Here is a 20,442-nt window from a genome sequence, read left to right as displayed (position 1 = left end):
GTCCACTTTCTTTGCCTTCCCAGCCACACGACTCATTACTTACAGCCTGTCGACCGATCGTTTTTCAAACCGTTGAAGGCTTATTACCGAAGTGCAGCTATCGAATGGGGAAATATAAAACCTGTAAAGGAGATAGAGCCTGGTCACAAGCTGCAACAATGTCTACGGGTTCAGCAGGCTTCCGGGCCTGCGAGGTGTTTCCATTCACGCCCTATTCTATTCCTGATTACGCTTACCTACAAGAAACCTTGGAGTCCAACTCTATGAACAAGGACGACGAAAGTGTTAGCTCCTCCTTGGATCCTCAACCCAGCACATCTCTCACTTAATACTCCAAAGAAGAAATCTACTGACCCACAAAAGCAAGTCCTACGAAACTTCTACAAATTGTGTCACAAGTACCAAAATGTGATGCTCCTGCCGTAGCCAAAAAGAAACAGTATGCTCAACTTTTGACAACGCCTGAAAATATAGAAGCTAAAAAAACAAAAGGAGAAATCAAAATTGCAAAGCAGGAGAAGATATTCAAACTTCGAAAGCCAGCAAAAAAAAACGGGTGTGGCAGTCCAGTGGGACTGCCGGTAGAAGTTATACTTCTATACACGCGTTCGCCGTTAAAAATTTATATAGGAGTCAATCTGCACAATCATTACATATGTAATGCTATAGGTAAGAGAGAGCAGAAAGAGAAAAAAAATTAGTTATATATGTATATGGTGCATCGTTTGCTGTATATAAACATTTGACCTGCAATAGGAGTATAGTAAATGAAGGACTGTATCAATATTTTAATGAAAATATATATTTTTATTTTTATGTATAAATGTTGTTGAATGTTGAATGCAAAAAAATTAAACATACTCTGCAGTAAAATTCATTGTTTATTTTGTTATTAATACAAAAATTACAATACAATAAATACACTGCAACATAATTCAATATAATAATACAATATAAAAATTAAAATGTAATATTCATAAGTATTTAAAACTGTCAATATACATATAACTTACTTTACGAAGATAAAAATAAAAAACCAACAACTCGGATTATGTTGTAAATTTTCATTTTATTTTAAAATTTATGTTTTTTGCGTATATTACATATATTTAATAAGATATAAGTAAGGTTTTTAAATATTTCAAAAATAAAAAAGGAAATTCATAATTGGGATTCGAACTCACAACCACCAGCGTATGAACCAAACACATAAAGGATTTTCCAATTAGACATGACACTAACGGATTTCAAAATTGAAAGTTCTCGGTAAAACAGTGATTATTTTGAAATACAAAAGCCTAAAATAATTATAAACGTTTAATTTTAAATAATATAAAACCTATCACATAAATAATAATATTAATACATATAATATTATATATATATATATATATATATATATATATATATATATATATATATATATATTAATATTATATAATATTAAATATATATATATATATATACAAAAGGAACATTTTTATTCTCGAGAGAGGAAGAGAGAGAAATATATATCTACTGTCTCTCTCTTACTCACTATCTTACATATGTAATGGTTTCACAGATTCACTCTCATGCAAATTTCCAACGCCGACCGTGCGTATAGAAGTATAACTTCAAAAGAAGATCTTACTAGAAGAAGAATTGCCATCATAATCTGGAGGTGAGTGGGACGAAAAATCCTTCGATGATGAAATTGTAGATGAGGAAGATTTCCTCCAATGTGTAGAAAGTATTAACGTCGACGACTACGTATTGGTTGGGTCTCCAGGAAAGATCAAGCCATTATATTATGTGGGCGTAGATATTAGCATCAATAATGATGGCGTGGAAGTTAACTTTATGAAGAAAGGAAAGGTTCAGTTCGTCTTTCCATTAGCTGAAGACATCGGCATTGTCAAAATAGAACAAATTAAGAAAATCCTGTCAAAACTTAATGTTCGTCGTGGACACTTCAATTTTGTTGTTAAATTCCCTAACACCATGTCAGTTGTAGGTATAGACAGTTTTATTTCACCTCGTTTTATTAAAATTTGCAAAGTTATTTTTGGTTTACGTGTAATTTCCCGTAAGTCATATCCCCAACATCTAGTGCGTCATATTACTCCCCCCCCTGTCGGAAATATGACGTAAAAGTTGATTGTTTTTGTTTTTTAAATTATAGTAATTCTTATTGTAGGATTTAGCTGGAATTTATGCCGTGAGTACCTGATAGTACTAGGTGTCATAAACACTAATCAACATGTTATTATCGGTATTACCGTTTGAGATCTGCCAAAAACCCGAATTGTGCGTCATATCCCCTACGTTTATCTTATTTTGAACTTTTTACTGATTCAATTTTTTTAGTATAAAAAATTTCAGGTCTTTCTTTTTATTCAAATTATAAACTGTTATTTACTGACTTAGATGGCTGATGGAAGAAAGAGACTTTCTGGTTCACAATAAATAAATAATAAATAACTTAAACAGATCTGTTCTACAGCTCTACTTACTTCGCAAAAAAGTTAACGAACAATAAAAAAGTACCTAGAAACTGGCTTATTTAATCAAAATCTAAAGATTCAGTATACTGCTTTTACTGCAAATTATTTGAAGTTTATTTTAATAGTTTTAACGATAATAATTGTTTTAGGGAGTGACTACTGTTTGTCTCGGGCTTTAGAAAGACACGAAACTATAACTGATTTCATACTAAATTTTGTAAAGAAATCTGAATTTTCCCTAATTTGCGATATTTTCTTATAGACGTTTTCCAAAACTGCTGATCAGGCGGCAAATTTGGTTCTTGTACCCGGGCGGCAAAACCTCTAGGTTAGGCCTTGTTACATATAAATTAGAGACTTTATATAATAGATATCAAAAACACTTGACTTACCTTGTTTAAGACTCAGACACTCCAGCCACTCTGTCATACTGATTTGTCTGTCTTTGTTGATATCACAGTACCTGGGCAACTTTTTGCCGCACTTCCTCAAGCCCTTCACTCCCCCCACCATGTCCTTGAAGGCTTTCCATTCGTTTCGCTCCAGCATTTTGCTTTTGTTCTTGTCGAAGATCACGAAACTCCACGTGGCTACTTGCTCTTCTTTGGAAGCTATCCATGCAAGGTTGTTGAAGCTACTGGAAAAAACAACACGTTAAATACAATATAGAGAAAAGGATAAGGACACTAAGCTATAAGAAATATTGTCTTAAAGATTGAGGCTCACAACCAAAATAGTTTCTTAAGCATGAATATCAAGAATGAAGAGTCATATATTATATACCATACCTAGTGTTTGTTCCGTTTGTGATTTCCGACATTTTCGTGTATAGAAAGGCTAAAAGTTCTTTTAGGAAAATAAATTTCTTATCATCCGGGCAACCCTTCATCACTCTGGTATTTGTTTTTAGGTGATCGCAGTTCGGAGTTCCATTTTTGATCGAAGTTCCTGGAATATTTTTTCCTGTATCTTCATTAACGCACCAACAATATCCAGCTGACTTGTAGCATTGAATCTAAAAAATATTATTTCTTTTATGATGAATTATAATGAAGATTACATATAGTTTCTATAATTAAGAGCGTCATATCTTTGTACTCAAACAAAACAAAGTCTATAGTCGAATGAAATATAAAAACGCTCAAATATCCGCCAGGTTTAGCTGGGTGGCGCTAATCTGAAACGTTTTTCCATAGCTCTGGCGCGTAAATCAGACTGAATTTGACAAATGACATAAGTAACGCTGATTTTGAGGACTGATGTGGTTTGACCCAACAGGAAAGAGTCAAACGGAGTCAAATCGCACAGTCTCGGTGGCCAGTACACATCAAAATGCCGTGCAGATGAGCTAGGCAACGTCGTTCTCAAAGAAATATGGACCAATGACGCTGTCAAGCCTTTTAAATCTCATCTGGATTGGTATCGTGCAAAATTTGATAATTATGTGTGTTGACATACCCATTTATATATCCAACTGCTCTAGAATGTCTTACTACACTAGTACCATACTTTTTAGAATAGAATTAGTAACCTACCTTTTGGTACCGTCCATCTGGTGTGCATTCTGGCACGTACAATTGATAGCCCTCAGCCAAGGCGGTCTTCCTGTCGGAAAGACAATCTGTGGGATCTTCGGCTACTTCAGAGGAATCTTCGTCAAAGCTACTCACTGAGCCCAAAGCTGAACTGAGAACTATTGAAAATATGATTAAAATATATAATTATAATTTGTGAGATGTTTGGACATACGGTATCCGACAAAAAAATAAAAATACCGAAATCGAGAGTACCTACTGTGGAATTGGTCAAGCAGATTTATGATATTTGACTTACTTGTCAAGTTGTCACCGATTTTTACGTCCACATTAAATACAGTAAATTTCAGTTACGATGAGATTGTATCTGTTTGGGCAAATCATGCATTTTCGATCCAGTAAACTAGGCATTTATCAATTCGTTCAATCTACCTACCAGTTGTTAGATATTTCTATAGAGTTAGTTAGAGTTGAGGTCGTCTCTGTTTTATTTTAAAACCTAAGGTATGAAACTCCGTCATAATTATGGTTTTTTTATATAAAGAAAAGTCTTTAAGGTAAGTATAGCCTTACAAATCTTTGATAATGTATTCCGCAATTAAAGTTGAACGTCAGTAATAAATATTGGTGAACCATTGGTGCTGATAAGCTCTGAATCCATTGGCCATAAGAGCTTCTATTTCTAGACAAACTTAATATTTTTTGGTTAAAAGTCACATGAACGTTAATAAAACAATTCTTAATCAGTAAATAATAAATATCCGACGTTATTACAAAGAAGACTCTGCAAGTGATCGGATAGTGAAGCAACATGTCTGGTCTTGGAATAATTTGTTTTATGTTTTGAGGTCAGAAGGCATAAATGTCCTGTTGAATTTGTCTAAAAGTTCGTGCTCTAGGAATGGACACGATTACATAGACGTTATCCATCTTGAATCATATAAAATAGACACCGAAGACATGAGAAATATGAGACGACTGGAGATAGATAGATTTTTGAGGAGAATAGGACTCACGCAGAGTTTTAAAGCCAATATAATGAAAAATAGACACCACTGTTGTATTTATAATTGGTTCTTGTTTTGTTAATGAAGACGGGAATGAATTTAGGGGGACTAATGTCCACGCTTATAGATTTACGGCGAAGATAGGCAGTATAAGTGTATATGTCTTTGGAAAAATCAAAAACAACAGAGATGTAAGTCAAACGGCTGTCTGCTAAAGTAACTGTACACTGAGAAAACCGATACTTACCTAAATGAATGACGAAACGTCTACTGCGATTTTACAAACCTCAGAACAAAGAAGACATGTCAGTTTTCAAATTTGGGTAAGAAAATTATGCAATTTAGAGCTGCAAGAGATTTTCAAACAGTTTTGACATAATCGGTAACAAGGATTTTGGCCGATACGACGTCATTTCATGTGGCGGTTTGCTTGGTTTTGGGATCTCCTCCCATGAGGATCCAATTCATTGTTTTGAGACCGCTGGACATTTAGATTTTCTTTTTTGGGATGGCTCCTTTATTGCCATATTCTAGAGCAGTCTATCTTTCTTCAATTTGAATAACATTTCCTGGTCAGTCAGTTTTTCCATAATCACTTGAATGCTGGTTTTTATAGTCAAGTTCATTAGTAGATTCTGTTTCCCTTCTAGTCTTAGTACCTTAAGCAGTCTGTGCATTTGTCTTATTATCCCTTACTACTGAGGACTTTGTATTTTGGTTTCTCTTGAAGTTTTTCTTTGTGATTTTGTTCTAGCTTCTTGCCTGTGATTTTTCTAGGAGTTATAATTTGTAGCTTCTTCTCTCTGGACATATGAGTAGGACTTGAATTTTTTGAGCGATTCATTTTAATTTTTGTAGTTCCTTGCCACTTTGCATCCTCGATTGTTAACAGGGTGAGGCTCTCCGCAGTGAACGCTTCTGGTTTGCTGTCTACGGACATACAAGGCACATACTGCCTTGTATGTCCGTAGCCTTGGCATTTTTTTCACTGAAGAATCAATTTTGAGTTCTTGATTGCATCAATGGTAACTTTAATCCTTAAGGTATTGGTAATCTGAAATATTTTGTCAATGCTGTTGATGAAATGTAAACCCACAACTGACCAAAAAATTACTAATTTTAGAGGCAATTCCTCAAACCAAAAAAAAATGAAAAAGGAATGGATGACAAACCAAATTTTAGATATGATGGACAAAAGGCAAAAGTTTAAAGATCAGAATATAACATCACACAAAAGGATGGATATAGTTTAGTATGCACAAAAAAATTAAAGGAGCTGCAGGCTTATACATACCTAGAAGAGTCAGTTGCTTGACTTTACAATCAAGACAAACCACTAGAATGTTTAGAAGAAAGAAATGACCCAGCTAGAAAAGTGCTCCTTGATAGACCCATTGGTCAGAGAAGAAACTTAGGAATATGGGAATACGTGCTTGGTGGAGGAAGGCGATGAATAGGAATGACTGGAGAAAAATTCTTGAGGCTAGAATCTACGCAGGGTTGTAAAGCTAGAATAATACTGATGATGATGATGTTTAGAAGAAAGACACTAGGAAGAGATATCTAGAAATAACTTTTGGAAATGAACGACGTGACACCTTTAACGATACAAAATACCAAACAAGACCCATGAGTACGATGAAAGAAGTCAGATGTGTTAAAAGAAAGATCAGAAATGGTAAAGTTGTATGCAGACTCCTTAAAACTTATCGATAAACAAGGAATCAGATGATTAACAACCATATTTAACAAAATCACAATATATAGAAAATTAAAAAATACTAAGAATAAGTACCATGGACACAATTTGGATTCTGCAATATTTTTCCTTTTCTTTCCAAAATATGGAGAAATAATGCCCAAATATGCAAAATATTGGAAGATCCAAAAAATTTTCAGAAAGTACAGAGAACCAATTCCCCCAATACACTGAGAAAATGGAATTTCTTTGGTCTACTCCATTGAGAAAAAAGGGGAGGTTATGAGAACGTCTGTCGGGAAATAGTGTACATTAAATTACCACCCAGATGAAGACATCGAAGACGAGAAAGTCGAAGAACAAAGAGAAAGATCCGAGAATATGAACGAAATTATCCCTCCAACATCACCAGAGGAGATAAATAAACTAATTAAAAACAGAAGAAAGCACAAGATGGACCAGATCAAATATCAAACATGCTGAAATACTTACCGGCGAGAGCCATAGTATTTCTAACGAACATAATCAACGCGATGCTGACATACAGGTAATTCCCTAATCGGTGGAAGGAGGCTCGTGTCATCATGATCCAAAGCCAGGAAAAGCCAGTACGTTCCCGTAAAATTAGGCCAACAAGCTTACTTCCAGTAACTAGCAGGATTGTGGAGAGAGTCATCCTCAGCCGACTCCAAGCCTAAACATATAGGCAAGAGCACTCCAGCGAGCTACAAGTACTTAGAGTCCAGCCTTCCTGGACGTAAGTAAAGCTTTCGATAGAGTCTGGCATAAAGCGCTAATTTACCAAATGAGAGGATATGGATACAGTTGGGCAATGACGAGACGAGTCCTGTCCGAACTCGGAACTCCGGAGGCTGGTGTGCCACAGGGAGCGATCCTGTCAAACTGCTGTATACAATATACACCGCTGACGTTCCAAGAATACAAGGAACTTTACTAAGCTTTATGCCGACGACACTGGGATAGCGGCCAAACACCGAAATGTACACATAGCAGTAAACAACCTTAAAAATGTTAGAAAACGTTAGCGGTAGTCTTCAAAAAGAGACATCAGCAGACAGAGGATCAACTGACCACAAAGCCACCAAAAAAATTAACAAAACCTAAAAACCCACGTACGTAAGTTCTATTACCCAGGACTCCCACATGAAGAGCATTTAGTTGATAGTTGTGCCCTTATCGCGCATCAGACTGCTGTAGGAGGGGAAAGGGATGGTCGGGGGCATTGGAGCGCGGTAGAGTGACTCCTGTTTTTCTCGAATTAATACATCGCGGTCCAATGAATTGTTACACCCGAACGTAATTCCAAGCGGTGAACAAGTCTCACAGGCTGTGTTCAATTAAATTGCTCGCTTGCTTGTTTTCTTTTCTTTTTAGGAAAACAAGATGAATAAATGGCAACTGCTATATCCATATTTATTTTATCGAAACGATGCATAGAGAAGACAAGATCAGCATCCATAAAGATGTAATTTATCTTCAGTAATAATGATTTACCACTCAGAATAAAGTCTCCATCCTCAGATGTTGTATCTTTTCTACTTTATCCTACAGGATAGAGACTTGGATGCTTGATGGAAGCTTCTTTAAAAAAAGAACGAAATAATGGCGATGTACGATTACAGGCGTATTTAAGAATTTCGTGGATGAACTGACTATTGTTGAGGATGTACTTAGAATTGGGAACGATACAATAAAAGATCGTAAATTAGAATATACCATCCATATTATGAGTAATGAACAGATATATGGCTTGATGCAATTCGTTATTTAAGTCAAGGAGTCAGAAAATACAGGACCTGGAAAAACGAAAGTAATCGACACACATTTTGAAACTAACTATTCTAAAAAACTGCCTGCAAAGTAAAGATAGCTTGAAATATATTGATCTTCGGAACCGATAGATATTGGAAAAAGAAGAGGTAATTTCTTTTACCCAAATTTCAGTTTTTCTAAAAGGAAAGCTACCTATATTTAGGTACAATAATGTATTGAGTTTTTACAACAAAACACTGTTGATAAAAATGACTTGCAAATACTATTTATGAACATGATTTTGCAAAATGGTCATGTCCCTCGTGTACATCATTATGCCAAATATTTTCAACAAATATATTATATAAATTATTAAATAAATTATAATATTTACATTTGATAATATTCAGTTTAAGCGAATACAATTAAAAACTATAAAAATCTATTGAATTTCAATGTGTATACGAATTATTTCTAAATGAAAGTCGATAAGTCATCTATCGATAATTTTAAATGTTGTTATTAGAATAAAGAATAAAAACTATAAGATAATATAAAAATAACACCATTAAAGAAATCTAAAGGGAGCCAGAAATCCATTGAATTGAAATGAAACCAATAGATGTAGTAAGACAGATTGGAACTTGGTGAATAGTACGATTGCTACGGTGATGAAAGCGAAAAAGAGACTGGAAAGGGTGCTGAAGAACGCAACAAGAGTGTTACAGTTTATAACGGCATGGTGAAGTACTGCAACATAAGTTTTGCACTAGGCACTGCTACAAGAATGACGGTTTTTAGTGGAGAAAAAAACTTCAGGTACGATCCGGAAGTCTTTTAAAGATCTTCCTGCGCTTTGTAAAAAAATCTACCCTAATTGAAGAAACTTACCCTACTAGTAGAGTTCTAATAACTCTAATAGTAGATAATTTAAAAAAAAAACGAGATTTGAAATTATAGTGGAGAATTAACAAGAAAAAATGGAAAACTTCTTAGGAAAACAGGATTCCAGACTAAATCGATATAGAATGGTATGAAAGAGATAAACCGTAAAGAAATTGGTCAAAAGTTTGTTTTTAGTCAGAAGATGCGTTAATTTTAAGCAATTGAGTGTTTTGAACAGGCTAGGATTGTAAGAGCTAAAATAACGATATCAACCGAAAAAGAAAGACTCAAAATGATAAATAAGAAACAACCAAAGAAATGGACAAAACCAACTAACATTCAGGAGTTCGAAAAATATATTGGTAATTCATTGAAAGATACAACAACAGCAGACATCAATATATTGAACAAACAAATAGTCAACACAATGCAACAGGCTCAAACTAAATATTGTCCGACAAGCAAAAAAGATGAAAAACTGAGTCAACCCACGAAAACACTTAAAGAACTAAGGCGACAAATGAAAGGACACTACAAGCAAAGAAGCGATAAATCAAATAAATAAGACGATCACAAAGGCAATAAGAAAAGACATAAGAAACTACAATGTAGAAAAAACAAAACAGGCAATAGAGCAAAATAAGAACATGAAAGTTTTGAATAGGAGCGTACAAAAGGAAAAAATAGAAATTAACAAACTGAGAAACAGAACTGGAGAAGAAACAACGAACAGAGATGAAATATTAAGAATAGTCGAAGAGTTCTATAGAGTTATATAGATCAAGAAAAAAAGATAACAATACGGAACCTCCAATTACACTAAAAACTGGGGTATTAAACCAAGCATCAGATTTAATGCCCGATATAACAAAATCAGAAATCAAAGAAGCCCTGAAGAAAATGAAAAATAATCGAACCCCGGGTGAAGACGGAATAGTATCAGAAGCACTAAAAATTGGAGGGGATGTATTACTTGAAAAAATTAAACAACTTTTCAATATCTGCCTTCACAGCGCCAATATTCCAACAGACTGGAACAACGCTACTATGATTCTATTACACAAAGCAGGAGACAAAGCAAATTTAGAGAATTACAGACCGATTAGCCTCCTCAGCCATATATATAAGTTGTTTACGCGAATACTAGTTAAGAGAATGGAAAGAAAATTAGAAACTTATCAACCAAGGGAACAGGCAGGATTCCGAAAAAGTTACGGAACAAATGACCATCTACAAAGTATAAAAACCCTAATAGAGAAAGCAGTGGAATACAATAAACCTCTAGTTCTAATATTTATCGATTTTCACAAAGCCTTTGACACAGTTGAGCTAAGCAAAATATTACAGGCGCTTAAAGAATGCAGGCTAGATTATAGATATACTAAATTATTATACAAAATATACCTGCAGGCAACAACCACTGTCAGATTACATACTAACAGTAATCGCATAAAAATAGAACGGGGGGTTAGACAAGGAGACCCAATGTCACCTAAACTTTTTAATACGGTGCTAGAACATGCTTTTAAGAATTTGGATTGGATGACAAAGGGAATAAAAATAGATCGAGAATATCTAAACAACTTACGTTTCGCCGATGATATACTTATAATAGCTGAAGATCTAGGTATGGCAAGAAAGATGGTACAGTAACTCGTTGTGGCTACAGAAAGTGTAGGTTTAAATATAAATATCTCGAAAACAAAAATTATGACCAATTTGGTACCCAACCAGAACGTCAGTATTGGTGGGAAAGAAATAGAACTCGTAGATAGATATAAATACCTGGGACATGAAATTATTATTGGCAGGGATAACCAGGCTCATGAACTGAAGAGAAGAATCGGCCTTGGGTGGGCAGCATTTGGAAAACTGAGAGAAACTTTTAAAAGTGAGCTGCCAACATGCCTAAAGAGAAAGGTATTTGATCAGTGCGTCCTCCCAGTCTTGACGTACGGAGCAGAAACACTTACCTTAACAAAAGCAGCAGCTACCAAACTGAGAGTCACGCAGAGAAGAATGGAGCGGTCTATGTTAGGAATAACTCTGCGAGACAGAATAACCAACGAAGACATCAGGAGAAGAACCGGAGTGACTGACATCATCGAGAAGATAGCCAGACTAAAATGGAGATGGGCAGGACACATAGCCAGAATGACAGATGGGCGATGGACAAAGAGGTTATTGGAATGGAGGCCAAGGGAAGACAAGAGAAGCGTCGGTCGACCACCTACAAGATGGACTGACGATTTAAGAAGACTCAATAAAAACTGGATGAGAGCGGCGCAAGATAGACGGGGTTGGAAACATGAGGAAGAGGCCTATGTTCAGCAGTGGACTCTTGAGGCTGGATGATGATGATGATGATTGTAAGACTGAGGAAAGCCTAATGTCATCATTTCTAGAAATCCTTGAAATCTTGGCATTTTGTCTTCAATACTATATTTACAGGAATAGCGTTATAGCTGCTTAAGAACTAGGCTTTCAATAATAGTTTTGTAAATAGATTTTTTGGTTCATTTGTTCCTTTATAGTTTCAGAGGATTGTATTCAATTGGTGAATAGTACGTCCTCGTTCTTCAAATTATTTTTTTAATGATTTGCTGGCTGTCTCCATCAGATATTAATGTTACATCCAAGAATTCAAAGAATGAGCAATGCCTAAATTTTTCTGTAACGAAATCTAGCTTATTTTAATCGTCAATTACCATAAATTTAGTCCTATTTTATTTGTAATCCCCATTTCTCATAACAGGAATAACGACTCACAGGTTCCTCACGACTAACAGTTTCCTTAGCATAAAGATTGAGTTGTCAGTATCAGTCTTCTTCTTCTCGTGCCACTCCTATCGGAGATTGGAAATCATCATGGCCACTGCGACTTTGTTAGCAGCGCGCCTAAAAAGTTCAATCGAACTACACCCGAACCATTCACGTAGATTACGAAGCCACGATATTTTTCTTCTTCCCACACTTCTTTTGCCCTTAATTTTGCCCTGCATGATATTTCTTAAAAGTTCGTACTTTTCACCTCTCACAATGTGCCCCAAGTATTCCATCTTTCTAGTTTTTATCTCATCAGTATCAGTAGCTATCAGTAATTGATCGTCAGCGAGTAGAAGAAAGTATATTGTGTCATTATTCATCGTTATTCCCATTTGGCCACGTTTCCATCACCATATTTTGAGTGCTTCTTCGAGAAATATTTTCAATAATAGCTGCGCTAAGGAATATTCTCTCTTAAGCCATTACTGATCCGGAAAAATTTCTAATGTCATCTTGCCAACTTTGACTGCGTTATACATCCTGAGTATAGGAATTTTCGGTCTTTATGTAACCTTTACTGACACTATTGTTTTTCATAAACAACCACAATTTATTGAATGGTAGGGTATCTTAGGCTTTCTCAAGTTCGACAAAGGTTAAATGGACATTTAAAAATCTTTCTATGCGTTTCTCTATAAGCTGCTTAGCAGTGAATATCCCATCTGTACAAGAGCCACCAGCTCTGAAACCGCTTTGATCTTCTGATTTTTAATTTGTTCTTTAATTCGTTGTTTTAGTACTCTTCTATAACACCTTGCTACAGAACATATTACACTAATTCCCCTGTAATTTTAGCATCTTTTCGGTTTTCTTTCTTATAAGTGGAAGATATGATAGCCCTATTCCATTCTTGATGAAAATTCCATCCTCTGATGAAAATATTAAATGCAATTGGTCTAGACAGCAGAGATCGCCGTATAATAAACAATATCTATTACGAACAAACTGCAGCTGTTAGAGTTGGGGATCAGTTAACAGACGACATAAAGATAAAAAGAGGTGTGCGACAGGGATGTATAATGTATATTGTCCCCATTATTGTTCAATACATATTCATAACGATTGAACAACATAAGATAAGCTGATGATACTGTCATTTTTGCCAGACAGTCTTGAAGGTCTGCAGACACTTGTCTCCAGGGTAGCAGAAAAAAACCAAATAGATGATTATAAGCAAAAATAGGATACCACTAGTAATTGACCACCTGGTCAATTACTAGTTAACCAACAACCTATGACACAAATCACCAACTTTTGTTATCTGGGTGCAAACTTAAATGAACAATGGGACCAATCGACGGAAATTAAGATAAGGATCGAGAAGGCAAAATCAGCTTTCGTCAAAATGAAAAAAATCTTTAACAGCCACGATATAAAATTGGAAATGAAAGTTCGTTAACTAAAATGCTACGTATTCTCTGTTCTTTTATATGGCGTGGAGTCATGGACCTTAACTGAAGCATCACTGAAGAGACTCGAAGCATTTGAGATGTGGTGCTATAGACGCATGTTGAGGATTTCCTGGATAGACAGAGTTACCAACGAAGAAGTACTACATAGAATGGGTAAAGAGCGCGAACTAATCGTAACCATAAAACGTCGCAAACTAGAATAGCTGTGCCATATAATGCGCAATGAACAACGATATGACCTACTTCGGACCATACTTCAAGGTAAAGTGCATGGAAAAAGAGGTCCAGGACGAAGAGGAATATCCTGGCTGCATAACCTGCGAAAATAGTTTAACTTAACCACTACACCGGACTTTTCAGGGCAGCAGTCAACAAAGTCAGAATAGCCATGTTAGTGTCCAACATCCATAACGGATAGGCACCATAAGAAGAAGAATCCATTCTTTGAGTAGCAGCTCGTCTTCGTTCAGGCCAGTTCTTTGTACTTCGGCTACAGTTACTATTGCTTCTTCTTGTACATTCTCGTCGTAGATTTCACCTTGAAAATAAATTCTATCTTTTGTTAGGAGCTTATAATGCTGTTTTTTCCACTCTTGAATGTTAATAAGATATAGTTCTGTAGCAGCTTTATTCTGTATTGGTAGTCCTCTAATAAGTTTCCAGTTCTATTCGCTCTTGTTACTTCTTCGCATATTCTTTGCCAGTAATCGTTCTTGTTACTAATCTTCTTTGTTCCTTATGCATATTTCTATCCTTGGGAGTTTAGCAGCTACCCATTTGTCGCCAGTTCATGGGTCCATCAAGGGCATTTCTTTCTTTTATAGTTATTACCGAGCTAGAACTTCTTTTACAGCATTATGAATACAAGATTTCATACTGATATATATGTTCTATACTGAATCATCTTTTATCTGCATAAGTTTGGTCTCCAGTCGTAGTTAATATAGGAATTTAATGGAATTATCCCTTAGACTATCTAAATTATAATGGAGTACCTGATTGTCTGGAGATTCTTCGCTTTTTGGCCTTTCGGTGTTTATTAAATAGAGGAAATATACGCTTGCTGTAAGAAGATGGTGATATGAACCACACATAAAACCTGCCTTGATCTTCGCATTCATAATCTTAAGTCTAGTTTTATGTTTAACTATTATGTAGTCAATGATCGACTTTAACCACGTGCAGATTGAAGAACATCTAATAGAAAATACAGAAGAGAGGATAAGTTGGATGAATGACAATATACTGCAAATCATGGAAAGAAGAAAATCAAAGAAGAACAAAAGAATGTACAAAAATATTCAGAGACAAATAAGAAACGAAACACGAAAGGCCAAAGAAAATTGGTTAATAACACATTGTGAAGAGATAGAATTGTTGGCACAAAAACACGATACATTTAATATACATAAAAAGGCAAAACAAGCAGCTGGTCTTCAACAATCCAACACAGCTAGCAAATTGCAAGATCAACAGGGGAACATCATCACAAATAAAAATCAAGAAACATACATATGGACCAAATACATACAAAAACTCTTGGATGATAATAGATGCGAAAAACCTCCCCCTTACTATGTAATGACGTGGTTCAAAACAACAACCACAAATCTTTTCAGATTAACAGATTACAATGATGGTCACCAACATCCGAAACGGATAGGCACCACAAGAAGAAGAAGAAGGTTGAACCTATGTATAACGATGTATATTCTTATATTTAAACAAATCAATTGGTTATTTTCAACAGGATTGCAAAAACGATGGAGTGGATATTACTTATAATATACGTGGTATGAAGTAACATGGCATTTACTTAACAAACGCGCTTCACAAAATACAAAAGGATTACATAGAGAAGGGTCTTACGGCTATATACCGTATTCCACGATTGTAGAATTGTAATGACGAATAAAATTAGAAATATCGAACCACTTTAGATCAAAAATCGTTTTAAAAATACAAATATTCAAGCGAATTATCTGAACGTTCGGAATAGAAAACAACGCGAAAAAGTGAAGTTTTTCAGAACTATTCCAATATTCGGGAACCTTGTACTATCTTTTACAGGTCTACTGGATGGATATGGCCTTTCGATATACATTTATGAAGATTTCAAAATCATCACAGTTAACGGAAAAACTCTTGAGCAATTATACACTTACAACAATCTTGGCACCATAATCAATCACATGAATGGTTACTCCAAAGAAATTAGATGAAAAAAGGTCATAAAAAATTTAACAAACTGTAGAAGGTCAGTGGCGGATCTAGAAAAAATTTGCCATGAGAGGAGGGGGGAAGTTCCAAACTCAAACTACATAAGACATTAAAGTTCTTATATATTTTTATGTTTTAACAATTTAAAAAAAAATGAAACTGAATGAAGTTATAACACTAGTAGAAGAAAAACAAGGATTTAGGTAGGGAAGATCATGCACCGACGCTATATTTATAATGAGGCAAGTACAAGAGAAAGCATTAGAATACAATAAACCGGCATATCTATGTTTCGTGGACCTTAAGAAGGCATTTGACCGAGTTAAATTAAAGGACGTTATCCACTTATTGTCTGCAAGAAAGATACCTCTAGGAATAATCAAAACGATCGAAAATATCTACTAAAACAACACAATAAAAGTAAAAGTAGAAGAAGAACTAACCGACCCTATTGAAGCTGGCAATGGGATAAGACAGGGAGATTCCCTGACTCCTCTATTGTTCAGCCTGATTATGGATGAATAGTAAAAAAAGTAAGAACTAAAAAAGATACCAAATGGGTGAAAAACAACTTAAAATAGTCTGCTATGCAGACGATGCAATACTACTCTCTTAATGTAACATAACTACTCTCTGCCAAAAAAATTTAACATGTTAATTTCCCCGAAAAAGACAAAATGCATGGTTATAACAGCAAATTTTTGTGTTTTCGATACTGCAATATGGGCTTGAAAGCTGGACATTAAAGCAAGAACACATAAATAAGTTACAGTCCTTTGAAATGTGGTGTTACAGGAGGATACTTAGAATAGCATGGACAAAAAAAAGGACATAAAAGTTCGAAACTGAAGTGGAAGATCAAGTGAATAAAACAAACGGAGCCGCAAACAGTCATCAGACCAATAATGACATACGCGGCAGAAACACGACCTGACACAGAGAGGACAAAAAGGATGTTAGAAACAGCAGAGATGAAAACACTTGACGATAAGACACTATGAAACAGAGCTAGAAGTGCAGATTTGCAACGTAGATGCAACGTGGAGAACATCAAGAACTGCATAACAAATTGAAGAGTAGAATGGAACGATCATATAAGCCGAATGACAATAAATAGAGTCGTAAAGACGGCAAGAGATGGCTCCCCAATAGAAATACGATCAGTAGGAAGACCACGAAAACGATGAAACGACAACTTACTGGAGGCACATTGAAAAACAGACAAAGTCATGTCTACGTAAAAAGAACAAGAAGAGGAACAATTTTTGTTAAATTTTGGGAAGCCTTTGAGACGGAAATATAACCTTATATCCGTTACTGAAGAGGGATCTAAAGAAATATTTTAAAGTTAGGTTGGAGTAATGGAAGCGTGTAACCTGAATGCGGCGACAATTAAGAAACTGGAAGCATTTGAATTATGTGTATACAAGGGAAGCAATGGGAAGAACGCTTCTTTCTTAAGGTGCCTTCTCCATTACTGAAGGTTGGATATAACTACAGCAAATTGCTCTCTATCTTGAGCTGTTCTTAGTATCGAATGTATATCCATGCCTGTCCAGTCTCTTACATTCTTCAACCAGGAGCATTTTCCTCTTCCTAGACGTCTTCTTCCTTCCACTTTCCCTTCCATTATAAGTCGTAGGAAGTTGTATTTTTCTCCTCTGTAAATATGTCCTAGATAACTCGTTTTTCTGTTTTTTACAATATTTAGGAGTTCTCTCTCAGTGTCCATTCTTCTTAGCACCTCGTTGTTAGTCACGTGCTCTGACATCAACGACTAATAATAGAAGCCATCATAACCGAAAAGCTGCAGTACCATGTTATGCGTAACGATAAATATTAGGTACGTGCTTCAATTATTAGTTACGCAAGAAAAAATCCAAGGGCAGAGAGTTTAAAAAGAGGAATCTCATCGCTCATCTCATCGTTGCTTGCGAGAATGGAACTTTTTAGGGCAGCTACGCCAAAGATCAAAATAACCATGATGATTGCCAACGCCGCTGAGATAGTACATAAAAAAGACTTTGCTAACATAAACAACTTCTCTAATAAAAAAACGAAGCTACAGAAACGAAGAAAAACAAAAAATACGTTTTATGGGTAGCATTAAAAATAAATTTCTGGTGAACATGTCTAAAGAAATTAAGAAAAAGCAAAATTATAAGAACAAAATAGAAATTATTATCAAATTCGAAAACGTTATATTAGAAAACACCAAAAAATACAAATATTTTAATATATAAGATCATAAAACAACTATATATTATGTTTCTACTTTCCTTGTTTACTTAGCTTAAATTTTAAAGACAGGTTCGTTATCGACTAATCACAAAAAGCAGTAATTTTAGATGTCCAACCTTCAAAATATTTTTTGGACGAAATAGTTGTAATGAATCACATTTGGATTTCATTGGTTGACCATAAAACAAATTAAAAGTACTATAGACGATATTAGAAGGTAATTATTGGCCAACCACCTCCGGTAAATTGACTCATTTAAATGAAATAGGTGGATCATTTAATGAACTTTAGGTGACGCCTACATAAATCAGTTCAATTGGAACTAAAAAGTTTGTTTTGTGATTATAATACATACCAATCTGGTTTCGATAAATCATTCGGAATTTATCAAATTAATACTGACAAATCAGAATTTACAGAAAATCCACAAAAGAATTGTGGATTTTTTGTGTTTTATTATTTTTTACTTTCCTTAATTTTGCAATTAACTGTTCTGCCACTAACAAAATTTACAACGAAGGAAAAATACAAGATGATTGGTTGGAATCACTGTTTATAACATCACCAAACAATATAGTTGACTGTATACCATGAGTCACAAAAGTTTGATGTAAAAATCCTTTATAAAAGTATATACACTAGGAGCCAAGATTTTGATAACTTTACAAAAATTTTAGTTTTGTTATCAGCATTCCTCTTTTTCACAAGACTTATGTTATATGTAAGTTAAAAATACTCCAAAAATTTAAAAATAAATAAAACAGCCGTTAGCTATGTTAGCTTGTATGTAAACCTACACCTGTATGTGTACTCTGTATACAGGTTTACATAGTTTTTGAAATGTTAAATCAAAAACTACACAAGAAAGCCCTGAACTTAGTATTTCCACCACCAGAGAAAAAACCCAGTACCCTCTGCTCGATTACATAAAAATATCAACAAAAATAGCCAAACACATAAAAAAGAAAGGAATAACACCAGCTTTCAGAACAAATAATAACCTAGGCAAATATATTAAAAACATCAAGAGCCAACATAAGAAACACTTACACAGTGGTGTGTACAAACTTAAATGTGGCGACTGCCCAAAAACTTACATTTGTCAAACAGGTAGAAATTTTAATAAACGAATAGCAGAACATAAAAGGGCTTTCAATAATAGAAAAACAGATTCTACATACGCACTTCACCTTCTAGATCATAATCATTCTTTTAATGACGAATTTAAAATTCTCCACATTCAAAATAAAGGCCTTAAGCTATCTTTGTTAGAATCTATAGAAATCAACAAATTAAAAAACACAGATATAATTCTGAATGACCAGCTTGAGACAAACAGTTCTCCCCTCCTCAACCTATTCCATTAGAGACTATAAAGTGTAAACACATGCCAAAAACAGATCACTTGAGAAAGGCAATCAGCCGAAACAGCTGTAGTGATAAGAATTTAAAATAAATTTTGTGGAAGTTTTGAAAACAAAGTTTTCAGTGTTTTATTGTTACATAAAATGAATTTCCATCAAGTAACGGTCGAATCCATCAATACAGTTATTGTTATCGTTTCCATCACTTTTCGCTTCAATTTAAAAAAGCTTTCGCCATGAATTTTGCAAAGTTGTTACTCTCAGATCATCCCACGCTGTAGCTATCCAGTAAGACACATCTTTAACAGTGGTCTTTTTAAGGGCTGCTGTCACAGTCATTCCCTCATCCGACCAAGTCAACAACACTTGGAGAAGTCTTCGACGATAGTTCCGTTTCATAGCCTCTAAAACTCTTTGGTCCAAAGGTTGAATGAGATACGTGACGTTTGGTGGCAAGAAAACAGCTTTATTGTTACCGCTAGCCAACGAACTTGTATCTGGATGAGATGGAGCGTTGTTCAAAAGAAGAATAGCTTTTCTTGGTAGGTTTTTTTAAGTAAGCCTCCACAACGCAAACGAATTCGTCAAAAAACCAATCTTTAAAAATTTGGTGTTGCCAGAGCATTCCGCTTTCTATATTATCTTGCAACAGAATATGTTAAATTAAAACTACTCATTTTTCCTTCTCTATATATAGAGATATATACAATCTAACGCAAGTAAAGCAAATATCAACAATCTAACCGTCCGCTGATTTCAACTTACCTTCATGTGGAGTAGACTTTCCAGGTCCGAAGGGATCCTCGGCGTAGTCGTTGTTGTCGCTATCGTCGCCGTCACCGTCGTTGTCGTTGGATGTGTTCTGGCTGCGCCCGTCTGGATTCAGCGACAAGAACACACGCAAAGAGACTATTTAAGTTCAAAACAAAGTACGCGAATGCTAAACCTAACTAGGTTAGTTTCTCGTCTATAGAGGGAGTTAACGAAGCATTTG

General features: G+C 35.1%; 1 protein-coding gene across 2 annotated transcripts in view; it reads right to left on the bottom strand.

Annotated features, from left to right (window-relative positions):
• The window catches only part of magu (SPARC related modular calcium binding-like protein magu), a 153,689-nt gene that overhangs the window by 6,950 nt on the left and 126,297 nt on the right, over positions 1 to 20,442 (bottom strand). The window contains exons 5-8 of one of the 2 annotated variants that reach the window (XM_072542640.1): positions 20,214 to 20,324; positions 4,022 to 4,179; positions 3,275 to 3,501; positions 2,879 to 3,123 (exon numbers count right to left, since the gene is read on the bottom strand). In XM_072542640.1, coding sequence (XP_072398741.1) covers positions 2,879 to 3,123; positions 3,275 to 3,501; positions 4,022 to 4,179; positions 20,214 to 20,324 — 741 coding nt within the window. The remainder of the gene's footprint in view (positions 1 to 2,878; positions 3,124 to 3,274; positions 3,502 to 4,021; positions 4,180 to 20,213; positions 20,325 to 20,442) is intronic. The other variant, XM_072542641.1, reaches the window with a different exon arrangement.

Source organism: Diabrotica undecimpunctata, chromosome 9 (genome assembly GCF_040954645.1).
Source record: "Diabrotica undecimpunctata isolate CICGRU chromosome 9, icDiaUnde3, whole genome shotgun sequence".
Classification (NCBI taxonomy): Eukaryota; Metazoa; Arthropoda; class Insecta; order Coleoptera; family Chrysomelidae; genus Diabrotica; species Diabrotica undecimpunctata.
This window is presented reverse-complemented; position numbering and strand designations above follow the sequence as displayed.